Source organism: Arvicola amphibius, chromosome 4 (assembly GCF_903992535.2).
Source record: "Arvicola amphibius chromosome 4, mArvAmp1.2, whole genome shotgun sequence".
NCBI classification, from domain to species: domain Eukaryota; kingdom Metazoa; phylum Chordata; class Mammalia; order Rodentia; family Cricetidae; genus Arvicola; species Arvicola amphibius.
In genome coordinates, this window is record NC_052050.1 from 66,207,807 (window position 1) to 66,226,588 (window position 18,782).

At 43.5% G+C, this 18,782-nt stretch overlaps 1 protein-coding gene across 2 annotated transcripts in view; it reads left to right on the top strand.

Moving 5' to 3' along the window:
• Cdc42se2 (CDC42 small effector 2) overlaps positions 1-18,782 on the top strand; it is a 67,906-nt gene that overhangs the window by 35,035 nt on the left and 14,089 nt on the right. For both annotated transcript variants that reach the window (XM_038326365.1, XM_038326366.1), the window contains exon 3: positions 9,177-9,490. In XM_038326365.1, coding sequence (XP_038182293.1) covers positions 9,437-9,490 — 54 coding nt within the window. In that variant the 5' untranslated portion in view covers positions 9,177-9,436. The remainder of the gene's footprint in view (positions 1-9,176; positions 9,491-18,782) is intronic.

The window sequence follows — 18,782 nt, forward strand, 5'->3', positions numbered from 1 at the left end:
GAGTTCCAGGACAGGATCCGAAACTACACAAAGAAACCCTGTCTCAGCAAAACAAACAAGCAAGCACACAACACGGCCTGGTGTTGTGTGTGTCTATAGTCCTAGCTACTCTGGAGACTGAGATGGGAATGTCACTTGAGCCCAGGAGTTCAGGTCAGCCTAGGCAAGACAGTGAGACTAAAGAAAAGCCTTCCAAGGAAGGAAGGAGGGACAGAGAGAGGAGGGGGCGGACCGTGAAGGAGTTTAAAGTAGGAGACAGAAGAGTGGGTACGGAGGACCCTAGCACCCATGTCGTAGCTTCCAGCTGTGTCATTTCCGTTCGAGGAAATCCAATGCCCTCTTCTGACCTCCCAGGAACCAGGCATGCTATTGGAACACAGACATTCAGGGAAAACACTCAAATACATAAAATAAGTAAGCCTAAAAAAAAAAAAGTTTTAGTGAACTCCTTATAGAGTATGGTATAATTCTATTGTCACAGCATATTTATTTTTTTTAAAAAAGATTTCTTCGGCAGGGCAGTGGTGGCACATACCTTTAAGATGCAGAGATGGGCAGATGTTTATAGAGTGAGTTCCAGGACAGCCGAGACTGTTACATGGAAAAACCCTGTCTTGAGAAACCAAAAAAAAAAAAAAAAAGTTTCCCATGCAAAAAAAATCATTTGGCAACTGAAAATGCCTTATTTATTGGAGGAAAATAGCAAGTTAACAAGTCAGGCACTTGGCACCAAGCACACAGGAATGAGCTGTAGACCAAGTGATCTTTTGTCGCTGGAGTAATCTGAAACAGGACTAAAGCTGTCCTCCACCGCGCCTGTTTACACCCAGATAAGCCACTACAGTTTGGGTTGAGCTGGCTTTCCTGTCCCAGGGGACTGATAGGGACTTCTTTGCTTGGCCAAGAAGCATGGATTACACATACAGCTCATTTACTAAGCCTTCTAAATCTTTATGCCTCCGACACTCAAAGCCTTTTGTTTAAGAGGAGAAAACTTGACAGATCAATATAGTATACAGTTGTATTTTTATTGACACTTATTAACTGATAAAGTAACCAAATTAGAGTTACTAATTCAAGTATCTACTGAAAGTTCTCTGTTGTATACAGTATGCCATGGACATATAAATTATGTATACATTTAAACTATTTTGGAGGATATTAGGACATTGCTATAATAGGAAAGAATTAATTTAATTGGTTTATATGTTTTTTTCTGTACCTTGATACCAGTTCTGCTCCATTTCTCTTTTAAATATAAATGTAAATAGACACTTTTTTATGTGTTGCTCCATCTAAGAGGGAGCCTGACTAGAAAAGTCTTTTTCCACACACTGCTCAGGTTAGCGCCAAAGAGGCCATCTCTGTGACGGCAAAGGAAAGATGACTAGGGCAATAGTAGTGGCATAGCGACTGCAGTGAGAACCAGTTACTTAGGAGAGCTGGGGAGACGCGCCGCTCTGTGGACTTCCCAAGCACGTTCCTAGACAGTTTATATCTACTCACCGAAGGTAGACGCTAATGTGAATCCATTTCTAGAACAGCAAAACAGGATGTTCAAAGGTCAAGTGTTCTGAGTCAGTTGTCGTGACAACATCTTGACATGTAGTCCAGGCCTACACTACAGGCGTATGCCCATGGGCAGCTGTCACAATCTAAACCAGCTTTCCCTGCTGCCATACTTAGTGAGGGCCATGCAAGACCCCGCTTCCAAAGACGTAAAACCAGGAGCTGGGGAGATGGCTCCAGTGGTCAAGTGCTTACTATGGAAGCATGAGGACCCAAGTTTAATCCCCAGCCTGGGTCTAAAAGCTAAGGACATAGTAGTGCACACCTGGAACCCCAGGCAGAGGATCCTACTCTTTTGGGCCCCTGGCCAGCCAGTCTATTTGAGTTTGTGAGCTCCAGATTCTCTAAGGAACTATACCTCAAAGAAAAAGAACTAAGGATAGAACATGAGTGAAGGCCCCAGCATAACTTGGCCTTTCCTGTGATGTGGAAAGCAAGAGGCTGGGGAGATAGTTTAGTTGGCAAAGCAAGGACCTGAGTTTGATTCCCCAGAACCCACATTAAAAATATGGAGAGAGGGCTCAGGAGGTAAAATCATTTGCTGCTCTCCTAGGGGACCCAAGTTCAGTTTTCAGCACCCACATGGAGGCTCATAAGCATCTGTAACTCCAGCCCCAGGGATCCAGTGCCCTTTGCTGGCCTCTGTGGGCTCCAGGCAGGTCTGTAGTCCACATTCATACATTCAAGGAAAATACTCATACATAAAATAAGTAAACCTTAAGTATCTGTGTGGGCATGGTGGTGCCCTAGTACTGGGGTTTGCTGTCCAGCCATTCTAGCCTTGGGAATTTCCATGCCAGCTTGAAACCCTGTCACACACACACAAAGAAAGGGTAGGTGGCACCTGAGGAATGACCCCTCTGACCTCTACAAACACATCCATGCAACGTGTATCCACACTTAGCGCACATAATGAGAAAAAAACAAACCTGAAAACAAAACCATTTCAAAACTAATATGGGACAGTTCATGTTGCTGTGAATAAGCTGCATTGATAATTCATATTTGTCATTAATAATTTAGTAATTGTGTAGGAAACAACTTTGGCCTTTGGTAGAATTGACACCCTTCTCCCATAATTTTACCCAGCCCTTCAGTGTCATTAGTAAAGGTGTTTATTTTCACTTGATTATCTGCATTTTCATTCCTGATGGTTAACAGTTCGTTATGACCAACTGCTAATTGTTAGAATTTACTGTTGTTACTTATATCTTATTTACACTTTTGGTCATTAAAAAATATGGAGGAGCCGGGCGGTGGTGGCGCACGCCTTTAATCCCAGCACTCGGGAGGCAGAGGCAGGCGGATCTCTGAGTTCGAGGCCAGCTTGGTCTACAAGAGCTAGTTCCAGGACAGGCTCTAGAAACTACAGGGAAACCCTGTCTCGAAAAACCAAAAAAAAAAAAAAAAAAAAACCCAAAAAAATATGGAGGACTGGGAAGGTGGTTTGTTGATTAAGAATGCTTGGTGTTCTTAAAGAGAGTTGAGTTTGGTCCAACACCCATGTCTAGTAGCTCACAACTAGTAACTTCAGCTCCAAGGAATCTGGTGTTTTCTTCTGGCCTCCATGGGCGCCAGGCACATCTTACACACAGGAAGAGCAGAGCAAGTGGGACTGGAGAGATGGTTTGGGGGTTCGGAGTATTTACTGCTCTTATAGAGGACCCAGGTTTAGTTCCAGCACCCACGTGGCAGCTTATGACCATTTGCCTCTCTAGTTCCAAGGGATCTGATTTCCTTTTCTGGATTCTGTGGGCATCAGGCATGCACATGGTGTATACACACATGCAGCAAAATACCAATACACATTAACACATTTTTAAATTAAAAGATAAACCTTTAAATATATAGACACTTGTGTTTAACAGATACTTTTGTAACTAGCACCTGCTAGAGCAGGGCTGGGGCTGTGCTGATGATGGTGGAGTGCCTGCCTGGCTTTCACTCCAGCCCAACTGGAGGAGGGAGGTAGGACATTGTCAGCGTTCCAGGAGTTTTTATGCGACTTTTCCTGTTTGGAATCCTGCCCTTGAGTGCCCTCCTGGCTGGCTGTTAAGAATTTTACTTTGACCTATTTTTGTTTCTCTAGACAAAAGTTGTTTAAACTGTTTTTGAAATTTGTGGCAATGGTTCTCTGAGTGATGTTTTATATAATGCTTTCTAAGAATCTATAAAGCTGCGATTCATTGTTCTTTTGTATGAATATGCCGGTTTCATTACCACCCCCCCCACTCCCGGGGCTAGACAGATGACTCAGTGGTTAAGGGTGCATATAGTTCTTGCAGAGGACCTGAGTTCTGGTCCCAATAGCAACATTGGGAGGTGCATAAACTTACACCCCCACCCCGTAACACCAGATTGAGGGTGTCTGACACCCTCTTCTGGCCTCCACAGATATTTGCATGCATATGCACATGCCCCAACACATAAAACTGAAATAAATATTTTTTAAAAATCGCTTTTCTTCTTGATAGGCTTTCAAACTGTGTCTTAATTTACATTAAGGCATGGTAGTGTGTGATAGTAGGCCGAGCTACCTAGAAAGCTGAGACCTGACAGTACTTGAGGCTAGGAAGTCAGAACTAATCTGTGCAACTTAGTGCCATCCATCTCAAAAAAGGAAAAAAAAAGCTGTTATTGTTGCTTTATTCTTGTATTTGGTGTTTTAAATTTTGATAACAACTAAGAGCATGTAGTATGCAATACCTATATATACAGCATCTGATTTTAGCTCTTACTTTAGATCTGGAAACTGAAACACATTATTCTGTTTTATAACAGAAAACCGATGGGTTCTAGGGCCTGTTACTTCTCCATACTAGCATTTCTAAAATTACTGGGATACTTAAACTTCTGAAAGCCTTTGGCTAGTTAGAGGAATGCCACTCTGCACTAGCAGTGTCTAAACTTGGCTTTAAACACAACACATGCCACATATCTTGATTTCAAAATCTAAATTCTGAACTTGAAAGTGTGCCCTGTTCCTGAGCTGTGCAGTTCTTCCTTCTCTAAGATGGAGTCTTAGGAGATGCCTCTTCTGCTGCAGACCAGTCTGTTGTTGACTCGTGTGCAGAATGTGCTGAGCTGTGTAGCTCTTAGAATTCTGCTCCCTGGGTATAGCTTGCTTTTTTAAGTGTAAGGGGTTTGTTTTGGTTTACATTTTGTTGAGAGGTCTCATGTTGTCCAGGCTGGCCTCAGACTTGCTGGAAAACTGAAGATGACCTTGAACTCCTGGTCCTCTTGCCTTCAGTGTGACGATACTTGGCTTTAAAAGTATAAGATTTTGAAAATGAATATATTTTAAGCAACTTCCAGCTCAAGTGAAAGTAACTGTCAGTATAGTAGCAGTGTGAAATATTTTTGCAACAGATTCAAATTATATACCTGAAATCTAAAAATACAGTTTGATGAGGAAAGCAAGACGTTGGATATTTCCCGAAGCAGCCATGTTAGGAAATATCTTAAGGTCCATTGTTTACTTAACAAATAAAAACCTGTGGGGTTGCAAACACTCTTGGTTTGAAAATACGTTCCAGTAGGTTTATTGTGTTGTCCAAATACGCAGTTTACAAATTACTGTGTTTTAATAATTTGTTCTTGAGCAAAAGCATTGTGAGTTTTTCCCTTATTCCTCTCCCTTTTCCCCTTCTCTCTCATCCCCATGGCTTGGAACTCACAGAAATGCACCTGCCTCGGCCTCCTGATTGCAGGGATTAAAGGTGTGTGTTACCATTCTCATCGAGCATTGTGAGTTCTTAAAGTAGTGTATGGGAATGAAAAGAAATAGCGTTGCTGGAGATGTGAAGAAACTTAGAACTGGGGAAATGTGGGTTGTTAAAGCAGTTGTCAGGGCTGGAGAGATGGCTCAGCGGTTAAGAGCACTGACTGTTCTTCCAGAGGACCTGAGTTAAATTCCTAGCAACCACATGGTGGCTCACAACCATCTGTAATGAGATCTAGCACCTTCTTCTGGCCTGCAAGCATACATGGAGGCAGACTATTGTATACATAATAAATAAATAAAATCTTTAAAAAAAAAGCAGTTGTCAAAGATGATACAGTAATCAATCACATGGTAACTTAAACAGAGTAGCCAGTGAAGACGAGCAAATAAATGTAAAACACTACTGCTTGAAATGTGAAATTAATATTTGCAGGTAGGGTCTAGCTGTTTATATTTGAACCAGAAAATGCGACATACATGAACCAAGCCAAATAACAGAGGTGGAAATGCTGTAGTGGCTGCACCATGGTGAGCAGTGGGGTGTCTCCACAAAGACAAGCTGTCTTCATGCACTGGCTACTGGAGATTCCGATTCTCTATGATTTCTCACTGGCTGAGGCCTTAGATCCAAGGGCCGTTAAACCTGTTTGGAGCTATGCTTAATCATTGGGCACTAATTCACAGTTAGGGTGGTGGTTCTGCTGTGTTCTCCTACAGTAGTAAGGTTGCTTAGTCACCTTTGGGCACTAAGTTACAGCTAGGGTGCTCTCATGCAGTAGTAAGGTGACTGCAGTGACGCTGTGCTCATGTCCTTTCCAGAAAGCTAGGAGACAATTCTCAAAATTGTTACCATAAAGAAATAATCCATGTCTAAGGATATAAATGTATTTTGGAGACACACACACACACACACACACACACACACACATACATTTTTACATTTAGAGAGAGCACACACTTTGACACTTTGGTTTTCATGTGTGGTGGTCAGAGAATCATTTTCAGGAATAAAGTCTCTTTTTTATGTTTTGATCCAAACCAGGTCCTCCAGTTTGGAAGCCAGTGCTTTCCCACTATCTTGTCAGCCTTATGTACAGCCTTTTTGCTTATCCAGTTTTTAATTTTTCATTTCCTCGTATATTTCTTATAACAAGATTGGGCAGAAGAAATGAGTAAAAGTTTCCTTTTGTCTTGTTAAATCTCAGAATATTTCTCAGTCTCAAGGCCAAACCTCTCTACTTCTTATCTCTAAACTTGGGCGAAATAAGGAGTGTTTGTTTCAAGTCTGTATTTTAATTATAGCAGGACTGTGCATTTCTCTTCCTTCAGTCTTCCTTGGATGTTTGTTTACTGCATGAATTGTTCTTCCTGAGGCATGCTAGCCTTACCCTCTGGACTGCAAACTGAGGTCTGGGATTGTATGTGCTGCAGCTTATCAGGTCTGTGACTTGAGTACACTCACCATGAAAGTGGCTCAGTGCCTGTCTCAGCAGGGTTAGTCTTCCTGCTTTGAAGAAATCAAAGGGAGGAATTTTTTTAAAATATGTCTGGTTAGGGTAAAGGGTACTTAACTTATGATATATAAAATAATACTTTTTAAAGTAGTCACATTGGTGAGAATAAAGGAGAATTTTCTGTTATATTTACATAATATAATGTTAGAAGAGCAGAGCTTTAGTCTGGTCAATCTTCAGGGTTCTGTAAGATGATGAGAACAATAATTCTCAGATGCAGTGTTTCCTCCTCCTCCTCCTCCTCCTCCTCCTCCTCCCCCTCCTCCCCCTCCTCCCCCTCCTCCTCCTCCTCCTCCTCCTCCTCCTCCTTCTCTTCCTTTTTTTTCAAGACAGGGTTTTCTATGTAGCTTTGGGGCCAGGCTGGCTTCGAACTCACAGAGCTCCTCCTGCCTCTTCCTCCCAAGTACTGGGATTAAAGGCTTGTGCCACCACCACCTAGCTTATGAGTCTTCTTTAAGAGGTTTAAATACTCGATTTATATTTTACCACTTAGAGCAGCAATGTTTACATCTTTTTGTATAACCAAATGAAGTCATCTTTGGCCTTTGATATTTTCATTTCAAGGGTGGCTTTTTCCTTCACTCTCTACCACATTGTCTTTTTAAGCTTTGTATTTTTCTTGCAAACACTGCCTTCACTTGTTGGCTCCACTGGTTGTCCCCTCTTCTGATCGTCCTTTATCAGTGCCAGTTACACTCGATGCCACATTTAATAGCTTCTCCTTTCTCTTGTTCTGATAATAGCCAGATGTCCTTAGTAAACTTCTGTACCTCTTATATCATTACAGTTGCTCTGATCCATGCTGCTGCTTCTCTTAGATTCTCACTGTCTGTCTTTGTTGGCTGATTGCTAAGACTTCCTTGACTTCCAACTTGGTGTTCAGTATTGGGCATCTTTAACATGCACGGTAGGTTGCCAAGAGTATGAGCCCATTTAATATAACTTCAGGCCTCACCAAAGCAAACTTGTGTACAGGAAACACTGGTCCTAAGAATGACTCGAACCTACCTCAAGACCCAGCAATACCACTGTTGGATATATACCCAAAGGATGCTCAGTCATACCACAAGGACATGTGCTCAACTTTGTTCATAGCAACATTATTTGTAATAGTCAGAATCTGGAAACAACCTAAATGTCCCTTGACCGAAGAATGGGTAAGAAAAATGTGATACATTTACACAACGGAGTACTACACAACGGTAAAAAAAATGACATCTTGAAGTTTGCAGGCAAATGAGTGGATCTAGAAAAAAATACACATGTAACCCAGACCCAGAAAGACAAATATCATATATACTCACTCATAAGTGGCTTTTAGACATAAAGCAAAGAAAAACCAGCCTATAGTCTCATAACCCCAGAGGATCCTAAGAGAGACATATATGGTTCTAATCTACACAGGAAGGAGAAAAAGACAAGATCTCTTGAGTAAATTGGGAGTGTGGGGGTCACAGAAGAGGGTAGAAGGGGAGAGGGGAGGAAGGGAGGGGAGCAGAGAAAAATGTTTAGCTCAATAAAAACAATTAAAAAAATGACTGGAACCTCCCTGGTTCCCCCTCACTCCTTTGCTTCTCCTGACTGTCCAGCATTTGGAAATCCGCAGAAAGTCCACTCTATTCAGCGGCAGCTAGGAAGCTGCCCGACAGGGGTTTCTTGGTCTCACGCTGGCTTGCAGTGGTGAGAGATGTTTAGTGTCTCCACTCAGTGCTAGCTGTTGTGCATGGTTCTGTTCTGTGGATGAATGGTCACTTTAAGGTTTCTGGTGTGCTATACCTCCTTTTCTTAGAGCTAATTGATCATAGTTACTGTGGGTTGTTTGAGAACAAAGGACTCGGTTGAAACATGAAAATGATGATCAACATTTCTTTGTGGAATTTACGAGTTTTAAGAGTGGCAGCTAAACTGGGCGATGGTGGTGCACGCCTTTAATCCCAGCACTTGGGAGGCAGAGGCTGGTGGATCTCTGAGTTCGAGGCCAGCCTGATCTACAGAGCAAGCTCCAGGACAGGCTCCAAAGCTACACAGAGAAACCACATCTCGAAAAACAAACAAACAAACAAACAAATAAATAAATGGCAACTTATGTTTTAACTGGTAATTTTTAAATAAAATGCCTATTAAACTAATTCATAGTTATAGACTATTCCATGAAAACAAGGATTTTTCTGTTTTCACTATTACAACGTCGACCCTTCATATAGTCAAGTGATAGCTCAATAATTGGTTAAGTCACTGAGTTTGTGAAATTGTTGACTTTCAGTATTTGCTTTTTGGGTAATATTTATTCTTATTGTATTACAGATTTTAAAAGATAAATGATTCCTAGGATAGAGCTGTGACTCATTGGCTTTTCCTCCTCTCCCTAGACCCACTGCAGGCTCTGGATCAAAGTGGTTCTTTTCCTCCCCACTGACCTGGAACCAAGTCTCTGCAGAACTGGAAGCAGAGAAAAGAAACAATCAGACTTTCCTTTTAATCAACTTGAGACCCTGACTCCAAGGACAGAGACACAGTGAAATAAAGTATTTTGACGGCCATTCCTCACTCGGAGGGCGAACGTTGTGGAGCTTCTTGCCTGGAGACTTGGAGCCTTTGGTGGTGCTTGCTCAGGCCTTGGACTGAAAGTATGAGTGAATTCTGGTTGTGCTTCAATTGCTGCATCGCAGAGCAGCCTCAGCCTGTAAGTATCTGTGTGAATTGGACATTGGCTGTCAAACTGAGCAGTTGTGTTTCTAGGGCTGTCACAGGGAATAGTTCAGAGCTGGAACTCTGAGCATCTGTTAAAACAAATGGACAAACAAAAACAGGCCCTTGGGCTTGGTGACACACACCTATAATCCAGCACTCTGCTAGGCTGAAGCTGGAGGAATGCTATGAATTTGAGGCTAGCCTGATCTACAAAGCAAGTTTAGGACTAGTCAATGCTTTATAGCAAGATTTTGCCTTAAAAAAGGCAAAACAAAGGATAGTATATTTTGAGAAAATAGTGAGTATGGAACTGTGCTAGGAGCTTGGTGTGGCGCACACCTTTAATCCCAGCATTTGGGAGGCAGAGGCAGGTGGATCCTTGAGTTTCAGAGCAGTTAGATCTGCATGGGGCTGCTGCCCACCCACCCCACCCCATAGGGCGGGGAGCTGTTGTATGCCCCATTATGCATCCCCGAGAAGCTTTTCTCAGCCCTCACAGATGGAGGGACAGGGAGGAAGAGAAGGCCTGTGTTAAGGACCACATCAGATATTAGACTGGTGCTGGGGAGGTGTGGCAGCCAGGCCCCTGCAAGCTCGTCTCCACTCATCTGCTGATTTCCTCCCAGCTCTTGTTTCCAGTTGGGAGGACCAGTTGTTTTGCTCACAGTCACACAGGTGGTAGGTGGCACTGGGTGACTTCTTCACACAGTCTATGCTGCCTGGCTTATGTCAACCTGATACAAGCTGGAGGCATTTGAGAGGAGGAAACCGCAACTGAGAGATTGCCTCCATAAGATCAGACTGTAGGCAAGCCTGTTTGGTAGCGGCTAAATTATGGGGAGGGCCCAGCCCACTGTGGTTGTTTGTGTTACCCCTAGGCTGGTGGTCCTGGGGACTATCAGAAAGCAGGCCGAGCCAGCCACGGGGAACAAGGCAGTAAGTAGCACCCCTCCATGACTTCTGCATCTGCTTCTGGCTGCTTAGGTTCTTAGCCATGTGTTCCTTCGATGGTGGACTGTGGTGTGGGAGTGTAAGCAGATAATAACCCTTTTCTCCCAATCGCTATGGCCATCTTTTATTACAGCAATAGAAACCCTAAGACAGAAGCCCCCCTTTTTTTGCGCCTCTTAACCTTTATGCAGAGGCGCACATCAATTCATCTCTGAAAGGCTGGGGATACAGCTCAGTGGTGCAGGGTTTTGGTTTTAAGATTGAGTCTTGCTGTCTAGGCTGGCCCAGATCCTGTAATCCTCGGGAGGCTGGGTTATAGGGTGCTAAACCATGGCTTTTAGTGCCCATTCTGAATTCTGTAGAGGCTGGACTATGTTCCTTTGTGTCCTTGGGGAATGTGTGTATACTTGCTAGCTGGTTGATTGAATAAATGAATCTATATTTTATTCAACTTTGTAACTATACAAGGATGATGAGGATTAAATTTTAAAATATATTTTCTTATCAAGTTATCAGTCTTTGAACTTTTGCTGTTTCAGACATGTTTTTCAGATTGCAGGTATTATCAGTGTGTTGGTTTTTAACTTACTTTTGTTATAGCAGGATTTGTGGGAGGTGGTCTTCACTTCTGTGCTCTGTAAACAAGTTATGCGCTGTCTTCCACTTTCACACTTAGCTTTTTTATGGAGGAAAGGTGAATTTACTGATGTGCATCAAGTTGGGTGTACCTGTTCATGCTAATCAGCTAGCTAAAGACACTTCATTAAACAGTCATTCTTTGTATTAGCGATTTGATGTCACCTGTTATCTGTTAAATACGTGAGTCTAGTTTTGAGAAATGCAGTGTTATGTTCTTTTGACACAGTTGCTTCTGCTACTTTTTGGTTAATTTTGTTTTCTTTACTGGTGGGGCTGAGATTGAGCCCAGGCAGGTGCCTCCTTCAGTAGTTGCTGCTCTTCCTTCATGCTTTCTTACCTCACAGGGCAAAGTCTTTTCATAGCTCTTCTTTGTCAGTGATTTTTGTTTTTAAAGTGGATTGTGGTTACGTTTCCTTATGTTATCCCCTCTATCCCCTCTCTCTCTCTCTCTCTCTCTCTCTCTCTCTCTCTCTCTCTCTCTCTCTCTCTCTCATCTAGATATATCCCTTTAACTGCACTCAGAGCCTTGCCCATAGTACAAGGAAAAGTATTCTACCGCTAAACTATATCCCAGCCCTGTTTATATATTTTTTGGGTTTGTTTTTTTTTTTTTTGGTTTTTCAAGACAGGGTTTCTCTGCGGGTTTAGAACCTGTCCTGGAGCTAGCTCTTGTAGACCAGGCTGGTCTCGAACTCACAGAGATCCGCCTGCCTCTGCCGCCCTAGTGTTGGGATTAAAGGCTCCACCACCCGGCTACCAGGCTGTCCTTGAACTCCAGATCCACCTGCCTCTGCCTCCTTCAGCAAATCCTACCGGCCTGCGCCACCAGAACCGGCCGTTTATATTTTTATATAAAGTATTGTATGGTGTAGATTCTCAGTCCTGTGAGCATTTTAATATTACCCTGAGTTTAAGGTTCCAGTTGTGTGAGAATTGACATCTTTAGAGTTTTGAGTAAAGTAATTGTGTTGAGTAGTGGATTTCATTACCTAAGTTTGTATATTTCCCATTCAGTTTGCTCTAGATATTGTATGAACTTTAATCCTGTTCTTAAATTCTGTTTTCCTGTTATATTTTCCTAATGGTTATTATTATAAGACTTTAACAATTGTATGTTAGCTTTGTAATATATAGTTGGAAACACTGAAATTAGTTTAACAATAATTTAGTGTTGGAGGAGAGCCAGGCTGCTTGTTCATCCCGGCCGCCCAGCTAGCTTAGCCCTGAAATAACCACACAGAAACTGTATTAATTAAAACACTGCTTGGCCCATTAGTTCTAGCTTCTTATTGGCTAACTCTTCTATTAATTTAACCCATTTCTATTAGTCTATATATCGCTACGTGGCAGTGGCTTACCGGGTAAAATTCCCAGCATCTGTCTCCAGCAGATCCATGGTGTCTCTCTGACTCTTTCCTTCTCCCAGCATTCAGTTCTGTCTTCTCCACCTACCTAAGTTCTGCCCTATCAACAGGCCAAGGCAGTTTCTTTATTCATTAACCAAGAAAAGCAACACACAGAGGGTACTACCATATCAGTTTAGTTGAGAAATTTTTATGTACTAAATATCTCTGAATACTACCTTCCTTTTCAAAACTGTTAATTACATTTTTATTTTGTGTGTGGTAATGGGGGTGGCATGCCTCAGTGCTCAAGTGGAGGTCAGAGGACAACTTGTGGAAGTCGGTTCTTCCCTTCCACCATGTGAGTCCCAGGATCAAACTCAGTCATCACACTTGGTGACAGACACCTTCACCCACCGAGTCAATCAGCTCCTGCATGCAGACTGACTTCTTTATTTTTGGATATTTAATTATTTTCTCTTTCTGAAGTCCCTTTTTAAACAGAATGTCTTCTATTTATTCTTTACCATTTAATACATGTAGACAGTGATCTGTCCCAAACCCTCTCCTCTCACCTCTTACACCCCTTCATGTCTCTCTTGGGGGAGACTCCCTTAGTGCTGCCTCCTGGAATGGTGACTGATCCTGTCGCAGGCACCGACAGTGGCCTTGTCATCTACGGGACAGCGCTCCTCAGCGCTCGCCTCACCCTCCAGCTTTACATTCTTTCTGCTCCTTCTTTTTTCTTTCTTTCCTTTTAATTTTTTTTTCCTGGGACAGGGTTTCTTTTTGCCTGTCCCTGACTGTGCTGGACCTGTCTTGAACTCACAGAGAGATCCACTTGCCTCTGCCTCCTGAGTGCTGGGATTAAAGGCGTGCACCATCACTGCCCAGCTTCTTTTCCTTCCAGCAAGTTCCTTGAGCCTTGTCAGTGGGTATGGCAGGACCTGATAAAGATGCCCCCATTTAGGGCTGAACACTCAGTAGTCACACGTTCTCAACGCTTGGACCAGTTATAAGTCTAAGCAGTAACTCTGCCACTGCTGAGGAAAGCTTTGGCCAAGGTTGAGAGGAACACTAATCCATCTTCCTCCCTCCACCCCATCCTCACCCCCACACGGTCTCATTGTGTAGTTCTGGCTGGCCTGGAACTTGCTACATAGACCAGGCTGGCCTCAAAGTCACAGATCTGCCCGTCTTTTAAAGGTATGTGTCACCATGCCCAGCCTAGCAGTAATCTCTTTAGGGACTCTTGCCTTCATTAAGACCCACAGTGTTGATAGGTTGATAGCTGACTGCCTTTGCTTGACTTGAGTGGGATCTAGGGAATGGAGGTTTAACTCGGGCTTCTCCCATGACATGCTTTTTCTGTCTCAGGGCTGCTGGATGCTATGCAGGTTTTGTTCTGGTGTTTGTAACTCTGATGATAATTTTCTCTGAGTCGCCTCTTGTCAGTGGATAAGGAGAGTTGTAGATTTCAGTTTGACCAGACTTTTCTTGCATGGTTTTAGTGGCAACGCCCAAATTCCTTACAAGTCAGCCCAGAAGCAAAGTCACATTGCCATACATTTTGTTCCTTTTCCATTTTGTGTGTATATGTGTGTCCTTATTTTGTGCATGTATAGGGCACCTACGTGTATATATGCACATATCAACACTGTGGGTCTTAATGAAGGCAAGGGTCCCTAAAGAGATTATTGTTAGGCTGTGCATGGTGACACATACCTTTAATCCCAGCACTTAGGAAGCAAAGGCAGGCAGATCTGACTTTGAGGACAGCCTGGTCTATGTAGTTCTAGGCCAGCTAGAACTGCACATATGTGCATGTGCGTGTGCAGGCCCAAGGTTGATGTCAAGAATTATCCTCATGCCGGGCGGCGGTGGCGCACGCCTTTAATCCCAGTACTCGGGAGGCAGAGGCAGGTGGATCTCTGTGAATTCGAGACCAGCCTGGTCTACAAGAGCTAGTTCCAGGACAGGCTCTAAAGCTACAGAGAAACCCTGTCTCGAAAAACCAAAAAAAAAAAAGAATTATCCTCAGCTGTTCTTCCACCGTAGTCATGGAGGCAGGGTCTGTCTGTCATACCCAGACCAGCTTGTTCTGGAGAGGTGTCTTTCCTCTGCCTTTGGAGGCTAGAAGTACAGGTGGGCTGCCATGCTCCCGACTCTCACAGGGGTGCCGGGCATCCAAACTCCAGTCCCCACTCTTACATGGCAAACACTTTACCCAGTGAGTTATCTCCTCAACCCCATGTTTTAAGAGTATACATAATAAATTGATCATGCTGTTTGAGCCCAGGCTTTGGAGTTACAAGAGATGGACAATGGAAATGGATTATTTTCTTTCCAAAAAGACTTGTGTAGCATTTGGCATGCCAGTTAACATAATATATATTTATGTGAACTACTTCACAGAAACCCTTAGCCTTCTTTACTTTGGGAGAAAACATATACAACAAGCTATGTGGTCACCATAGTTGAATACTTTGCTGTTGGCTTCAAGCACACACTTAAAGAGCAGTTATAATCTGGCATCCTTCCAAAATTCACAGAACTGTATGTTTGCTGTTATTGTAGCCTTCTCTGAAAGTTAGTGGGTCCCTCGTAGTGTTTTCTCAATTATTTGCTAGGGTAGAGTGCCACACGCCAGCTCTCCCACTCCTTAGCCCTGCTTTTGCACATTCCATGGGTGCAGAGTGAAGAGCCTTGTACAAGAAGGAAAATAGGAGGCAGTTTCTACAGTCCTTTATGTTAGCACAGTGCACTGTGTAGCATGACAGCATCCCAGTATTTCCAGCTGGGCCACAGATGTTGCGGCTGCTGTCAGGGAGCACTAAGGCTGTAGATTTTTAATTGAGCGCTTACATCTTGTAACTCAGTTTAAAAAGTGTTGTCAGCAGCTTTCACGGGAAGTGGTTATTGTGCAGTAGACTGCTGGTGACTTCTCAGGTGTGGCATGGGTTCTTAGGGAATGCTCGTTTGTTTAAACTTCTTGCCTTTCCTTTCATATCTCCTCACGTGGCAAATGGTGTAGTTTGTTCGAGTTTCGATGTGTCAGTGCCTTAACAGCACGAGAACAAGCTGAGTACTGATGGTCCAGCCGTGAACAGACATTGCTGCTGCCGTGGACTCACTTTGGTGGGAGAGATGCTTACTCTATAGATAAGTAGTTATGATGTCATGGTGATAACTGCTCTGTGGGAAAGGAAAGCTGGGAAAGAAGAAAGATGTAGGAGAAACAGGGGTATGTATTTAAATAAGTCCAGAGAAGGCCTCTAAGAAGGTGAGAAGCAAGAATAAGCTGCACCCATACTCATGAGACGGAGTTTAGTTAGAAGAGCCTGGAGTAAGCAAAGGCAGTGCAGAGGGAGAGGATGCCCACGGAGACAGTACGTGGGGAGCTGAGAACACTGGGGCCGAGGCCAGAGACGGCCAGAGCTTTTCCAGATTATAAAAACTGTGGATTTGATTGTTTGCAAAGTAAAAACACCGTTGCATCTTAGAGCCAAGGTACTAGCTGGAGAGCGTTCACCCTTTCTGAGCCGTTTAGGTGACCAGCCATGCTTCCACAGAGCAGCATTTACTCCGCTGTCAGATGAGTGTGCAGTGTATTGGCTTTCTTCTGCCATTGTTGTGCTCTAATGTGTAGTTTTGAGCCATGATGCAAAGTGGGAGGAGGCTGCAGATGACTGAGAGTTGTGGATCTTCAAGGAATGGGCTTGGGATGGACTGCTGGACTGCGGTGTTCTGTTCTTTAGTGCAGCTGGAGAGGAACAGCTGAGTCCCGGGAAGCAGTTGGGGTGTTTGCCATTCCAGGGAGCCATGTGAAGCAGCAGGGTGGCTACTGAGGTGCTCTGGCTTCACAGCTCTCTTTCTGAAAGCAGAAGTGCCGGTTCTTGATTCATTTAATCTCACATAGAATCATAATTATAATTAGATTTGCTTTAAAAAGTTACCTTTATCAATTAAGATGGGGGATGGCCATGTTTTGGAAGGGCATTGAAGAGGACTAAATATATTAGTGTGACTGAACCCAGAAATTCCAAAGACTTATTTATGGTAGACTGAAATTGCCTGTTTCCTGAGGGGCTGCAGTGCGTGTGCATCAAGTTTGGATCTGCAGTTAAAGGCTTGTTCTCAGTTCTGGGTGGTGCTGGAACCTCAGGTCAGACCTCACTGGAGTCTTCAGTCATCTGCAGGATTTCTTCTTGAGAGGGCAGCTTCTGTGCCTAGTGTGCTGCCGTGATGTGTCCTCAGGTGATGGGACAGCCAACCGTGTGCAGAAGCTGCCAAAGTCGACCTTTCCTCATTTTAAGACAGTAGCAGAGTTGACCAATACAAGTGTTTCCTATAGGATGCATTTCTTTCTTTTTTTTTTTTTTTAATTTATTTCACTTTATTTTATGTGCATTGGTGTAAAGGTGTCAGATCCCCTGGAACTGGAGTTACAGACAGTTGTGAGCTGCCATGTGGTTTCTGGGATTTGAACCTGGGTCTTCTGGAAGAAGAGCCAGTGCTCTTAACTGCTGAGCCATCTCTCCAGCCCTAGGATGCATTTCTTACTGCAGATGTTGGAGTTGAAGTATAGAGAAAGTGACATTGTCTTCATTTGCAGGCCCTTGAGAAACTAGGAAGCCTCTTGACCAAACAGCATAGATGGGTTTTCATGATCCAGCCCTGTTATTTGTACTCTTAGCCCACTGGGAGCTGTTGGAGAGCTAGCTGCAGAGTCAAGAGGCAGTAGAAAGCCTTTAATTGATTTAAGAGAGGACCCCTCCGTTGTGGCTCGCCTGGAAGTTGCACTGCCCTCTTGCTTCAGCTTCCTGAAGGTGTCTTGTAGACACCAGCTACTGTCTCACCTTTTAGTGCTTAAGTTGATCTGATCAGTTCACATTGGGATCTCTCTGCCCTCCCTCCTGCCCTCTCCTTTCTTTCCGTATCCTTACAGCTGCCTTGCAGTTATAAATTATAGGTACCTCAAGGTTACAGCTAAAAAACTAATCAATGAATTAGTATTTAAAAGACAGAATCAAAGCCGCTTTGATTTTGTGAATCTGTAGAATACATTTTATGCCAGAATCATCATTGCAGCGATGCTAAACAGTTCCAGGGATAGCATGGAATGGTTGTTTTGTTGGCGGACAGGGTGCCTTAGACCTGTCCCTTGGTTGGGCTCTCGTCCTGTCTGAATGCTCTTGCCCTTTCGTGTATTGGAATCTGAGCTGTGGGGTTGTGCACAGTCGGTCTCACAGGATAGGGACAAATAGCTCCTGTAGCACGCTGGCTAGTTTGGCTGTTGCGGGAGCTTCATTAATGATGTTTAACAGTCTAATGGGTAAAACGAAATTCTGTTTATACTGTTTTCTTTGATTGCTAATGAGGTTAAACTTTCCCTTACTTCTCACCCTTCCTTTCTTCTTTCTTTTCTATTTTATTTTATTTTTTGAAACAGGGTTTCTCTGTGTGGCCCTGGCTATCCTGGAACTCACTCTGTAGACCAGGCTGCCCTCAAACTTAAAGAGGTCCACCTGCTTCTGCTTTCCAAGTGCTGGGATCAAAGGCGTCCACCACCACCCAGCTACTCAACTCTTTCTTAATTTTTTTAAAAAATATTTTATTTATTATGTACACAGTGTTCTGCCTCCATGTATGCCTGCAGGCCAGAAGAAGGCACCAGATCTCATTGTAGATGGTTGTGAGCCACCATGTGGTCACTGGGAATTGAACTCAGGACCTTTGGAAGAGCAGTCAGTGTTCCTAATCTCTGAGCCATCTTTCCAGCTCCCTTTCTTAATTTTTAAAAATGTTATTACAGAATATATTTAGTTGAGGGAGGCATGTGTGTGCCATACACATAAGTGGAGGTCAGAGAGCAACTGTGGGGGTCAGTTCTCCATCTCTACTGTATGGGTCCCTGGGCAGGCTTGGCCGCAAGTGTTTTTACCTACTGAACCATCTTGCTAACCTCATGTTAAGAGGCATCTTTCGTATGCCAGACTAGCTTCAAAGATGACCTTAAACTTTTTTGTTGTTTGTTTGATTGTTTTTTAGAGACAGGGTCTCTCTATATAGCCCTGACTGCCCTGGAACTCAATATGTAGAACAGGCTGGCCTTGAACTCATAGAGATCTGCTTGCCTCCAGAGTGCTTGCATAAAGGCATGCACCACCAGACCCAGGGCTGACTTGTGTTTTTGTTCTTCCTGCCTCTACCTCCCGGATGCTAGGATTTCAGGTCAGCACTCACACACTTAGCGCTCTGCCTATTGAGCTACATCCCAGCATGAAGTTAAGCACATCTTGATGTTTTTATTGATCAGTGTGATTTTCTGTATTTCATATTCTTAGTTTT